Here is a 4,633-nt window from a genome sequence, read left to right as displayed (position 1 = left end):
TGTATCTCAGTATGTAGTGTCTCTACTTTAAAGAGTCCTCTCCTGCTGATGTTCAGGTGTATATCAGTATGTAGTGTCTCTACTTTAAAGAGTCCTCTCCTGCTGATGTTCAGGTGTATATCAGTATGTAGTGTCTCTACTTTAAAGAGTCCTCTCCTGCTGATGTTCAGGTGTATATCAGTATGTAGTGTCTCTACTTTAAAGAGTCCTCTCCTGCTGATGTTCAGGTGTATATCAGTATGTAGTGTCTCTACTTTAAAGAGTCCTCTCCTGCTGATGTTCAGGTGTGGGAGAGAAACTCAGGGATGCTTCAGGCCATTTACCTGCACTAAAACATAGAGAACACACCACAGGAAAGGGAACACCTCAAAAAGCAGAATAAGGCCTCTTTAAAATGTGTGTCCACTCTTACCTCAGAGTTTGACAGCAGGTCAAAATGTGTTTCTGGTTGTCCTGGAAAACACTTTTGTTGCTTTTCGACGTGACTAACATTTGCAGAGCAAGTGAACACCTCACACCTCAGCTAAAATGACTCTTTTACAACTTGCAAACACCAAAGTAAGTGTTGAACAATGGCTGCTTGCTTCTTGAGTCCTTTGATCAGTTCACGTGTTTCAGTGACTGTCTCTCTGTCTTCCTCTAAAAAGCAATGGTGGTTTTATTGCAACTCCAGCCTGAACTGAAGGTAGAATCCTGCTGTCTTTGCACAATGACTAACTCTTAAAATTCCTCTCCAGGTTTCAATTACACTGCCTCCGCACTGACCTAATCCCTTAAATATTAGACAGTGGGCATAGCTGCACGCAGTGCTTACTTTGGACTCACTTTGCTGCCTTGAGAAGGACATGTGCTCTTTGGCCTTTGAGACAGTGAGTCTTTAAAAGGCCATGTTTGAATGTTTGGTAAGTGAATTAGTCGAACAGCACTCAGAGGAAAAGATAAAGGATATTTTCAAACTACTTTCTCGATCTCTCTGTGGACAAATAACATCATTACACAGCTTTAACTCATAAACATTTTTATTATAAAACTCTCACACATGGAAGGCATCACTCTGAAGATGAGACGAAAAACTGAAATCTCTAAATCGGGGTTTTGCGTGCACAAAATCTGAACTACGTTTGTGTTTATGATGAGTTGAATGTGTGTAATAAGTGACCGTGGTTTATATCATTGTGAAATATATACACATTCTTCATATTCTAGCTTCATAATTTAACATTTAGAAACATTTCTGTAAAAACTTCATCAGAAAAACACAGATTAGTTTTGACAATTTCAAGTGGCAAAGACACAAATTGGCAGCTTCATTAGGATCAAAACTAACGAAAACACTGATTTTAAGTTCCCTCTTTGCTAAACAGCTTAATAGTGGACGAGTGAAAAACTGCTGTTCAAAACATACTAAATAAAAGCCTTGTGTTTTTGAACTGTACTCAAAATCTCTCCTTTATTCAGTCTGAGTTTTGTCTGTGCATTTCTTCATCAAGCACTTTCCTTCATGGTAACGTTGCTCTACATGAAGCCTCTTGTTACAATCTCTCAGGCTTCTTTAACGAACACTGTGTGGCACAAAACCATTAACATACATTCAACCCATGTGTGAAAGCGTGTCTCTTTCCCCACATTCATTTCATTATTCTGTTGCTTTAATCAGATTCAATAAGGCAGGCCTTGTGTTCGCTCTGGCAATCCTTAAAAAACACAATATGGCTGCTAATATCAATTATTTCCCTTATCGACTGATCAGTTGATCATTTAGGGATATTGTTTGGTCGTTCAAATGTGAGAATGTAGAGAACATGTCCATTGAAGTTACTCAAAAGTCTTGTTTTGTCACATGTATCCCCTTTAATGTGACAGAAATCAGAGAAATCTCCATATTTATGAAGCTTCACGGCAGTTTCTTTCATTTTGTTGTGAAAAAATACTGTGAGTGATTCTGTTTCTATCAATCCACTTGTGTCTGCAGCTCTAATCCATAAAAAGCACATTCTTTTATTGAGTTAGATGAATGTGAATCCCATGCAGAAGTGAAACAGCGTCCGTCTCGGAGCCGGACAAACTCCAGGTGTGATTTGTTGACCTGCATCACAAACAGTCTTTTCCTGGCCGGTTGCTGCAGTGTGAAAGCAGTCATAAAGTCACACGGGGGTCTTTTTAAGGCGTGAAAGTGGGCAGGACGTAGAGAGGAAGAAGAGGGGGTCTCAGGAAAAGTTGTATAAAACAATCTCACTTCGGGGGGAGGGGCTGCTTGAGAGGCACTTCAGCTAATTTCACTACTTGATCCTAAAACCCCTCGCCTTGTCCTTTGACTGTTCCCACAAATGTTTGAAGTGTGGAGGCCCCTGAAAGTGGAGAGCAAACACAGACTGGACGGATCCCGTGTTTGTCTAAAGTCTTAATAAAGCCACGCTCCAAGCACCATTGAAACCAAACAAACAGGATCTGTTTAAAGGCACTCAAACTTGGCAATGCTCTGCAACACAGTCTGCCGCGGGTCACTTCCTCTTCCTCTCATCATCATCATCTTGTCAACAGAGCAGGGGGAAAAGCAGCTTTTCTGAGTGACATGTGCTCAAAAAACATCAGATTTACAATGCGAATCGTACAGTTGTGGAAAGCATACAAATCTCAGCCCTGCAACTAAAATGGAATAGAAAGGAGGGCCATGGAGTGAAGAATATATTCCTTTATCCACCGTTTGAGTCCTGCAGGAAAGTGCCGTGTCACTTTCAAGCTGGACTCTTCAAGGCTCCCTAAAACTGAGATTATTTTGTCCTTTTTAAATCCATTTAGCCGTTTTCTTAGTACAATATCCGTGCTAGAGATCATCATCAGGCTGGTCTGAAACAACAATGTGCTCACGGTCGCTTTGCAACTAAAATGGGAAAGCAGGAAGGCTCTGGGGTGAAAAAAGATCTCCCTTTCATCCACCATTTGTGTCCTGCAAGCTCTCTCAAACACAGATTATGTGTCCTTTTTAAATCCCAATGTTCTCAGTACAGTATCCGTGCCAGAGGAAGAACCAGGAGCAGAATGAGGCTGTAAAGCCCGTGTGAAGCAGAGTTATGACCCACCTCCTCGTCTCTGTCAACTTTAGGGTCATAGTCTTCATCCTCGTAGAAGTCGTCCACATCCGGCTGGTCTGAAACAACAATGTGGTCTCCTATGGCGCAGAGTTTGCTCATGTTCTCCTTCACCACTTCACAGAAAGGCCTCTCCACCCCATCGCAAACACAGCGGTTCAGCAGCACGCCGTTCGGGATGAACAGCATCTGCTGGATGGTGGCTTTGCACTTGGAGGAGCATTTCCTGCCGTTGAACAGCTGACCACAATATGATAAATAAGCTGTAAGAGAGGTGTGGCATCTGCTATCCTCCTCACAGCGCTGCCTAGCCTCCATGCATCCGATTCCCCCTCCATCGCTCGGATATCTCTTCGGTAAACACGGCTCTATGGTGCGTTTGGCCTTCACACACTCCTGATCCTGTGCACAGTCACACGTCTCCAGATCCGGACCACTTCGAGTGTGGTTTAACCGGATTAAAGCGTTGATACAGTGGCTGGGACATTGTCTTCTCGTCCCCCTGATGTTCCCCTCACACGCTGCTAAGTACTGACTGTAGGCCAGGTCGCACTCGGGCTCTTCATGGCACCGAAGCAGCGCCTGCCAGCAGATCAGCTGGGCGTCCAAAAACACCAGCACCCAGGGGAGAAGTGCCAGGAAACTGCACCAACATCTCATGCTTGGGAGGAAGTTCTGGCTCGGAGACGTGCAGGACAGTCACTGAATGTCACTTCACAAGTTATCCACAAACAGGCCAAGAAAAATACACGTTCATGCTTGGAGAGAGTTCAGAATATGAATCATTAGAATAAGAAAACTGTTCTCACTCTGGTAGATTTTGATTGGCTGTCAGTGTTTCTGTCCACTTCAATTGAATTGAAAAAGCAACTATTGTTTTTGGTGTGTCCAGGTAGATATACATGTAGCAGTGCTTTCTCCAGCAGCAGGGCAATCCCTTAGTCTCCCTAAACAAGTAATCCACACAAAGTCCCAAGAAAAATGCACTTTATAAATAAATGATCCCAGGTTGTGCATGTGTTTCCAGTCCTCCTCTCCACGCGTGGCTGCAGAAAACAGCAACAGTTATTCCGGGAAGCATGTCCGTTCAAAAGTGGGAATAACAATCCAAACTGCAGTCCGTTTCTGCTCCATGGTGCAGATTTGAGGTGGGTATGGAACGTGCCACAGTTATCCAAAGTTATCCAAAGTTAACGCGCACCCTCACCACAGTGATTATTATCCAAAAACTCAGCTTGTAAACTCATCTGTCCTGCCATGTTCCCTCTCGAAATCTCTCCCCAGCTCTACAACTCTTAAACTCCATTCTTGTATCGCGATGTTGTTGTGGTTTGTTTTAGTTGTAAGAGCTTTCTGTCTGTCGCATTTTGTCCCGCTGTATGTGCGTCTTTGTCCCTCTTCTACGCTTCACGGTCCGCCGAGCATTTCCCCACAACACCCCTCCTCCTGTCGAAAAAAAGAAAGAAAAGTTTTCCTTCCCCCCTCTCTCTCTCTCTCTCTCTCTCTCTCTCTCACTTTCCTCCTGTATAATCAGCACTCACCTC

The 4,633-nt window shown here is 43.6% G+C and overlaps 1 protein-coding gene across 1 annotated transcript; it reads right to left on the bottom strand.

The window, feature by feature from the left end:
• Positions 1–1,007: 1,007 nt before the first annotated feature.
• On the bottom strand, positions 1,008–4,547 carry LOC104954697 (growth arrest-specific protein 1). Its single transcript, XM_010781877.1, has one exon. The coding sequence runs from the start codon at positions 3,747–3,749 to the stop codon at positions 3,000–3,002; it is 750 nt and encodes a 249-aa protein (XP_010780179.1). The 5' UTR covers positions 3,750–4,547; the 3' UTR covers positions 1,008–2,999.
• Between the last annotated feature and the right edge of the window lie 86 nt (positions 4,548–4,633).

The sequence above is a fragment of the Notothenia coriiceps genome, unplaced genomic scaffold, assembly GCF_000735185.1.
Source record: "Notothenia coriiceps isolate Sejong01 unplaced genomic scaffold, NC01 NC01_scaffold00023629, whole genome shotgun sequence".
Lineage (NCBI taxonomy): Eukaryota > Metazoa > Chordata > Actinopteri > Perciformes > Nototheniidae > Notothenia > Notothenia coriiceps.
This window is presented reverse-complemented; position numbering and strand designations above follow the sequence as displayed.

Coding starts and splice junctions, on each gene's coding strand:
- LOC104954697 (XM_010781877.1), bottom strand. CDS start 3,749: ATGAGATGTTGGTGCAGTTTCCTGGCACTTCTCCCCTGGGTGCTGGTG.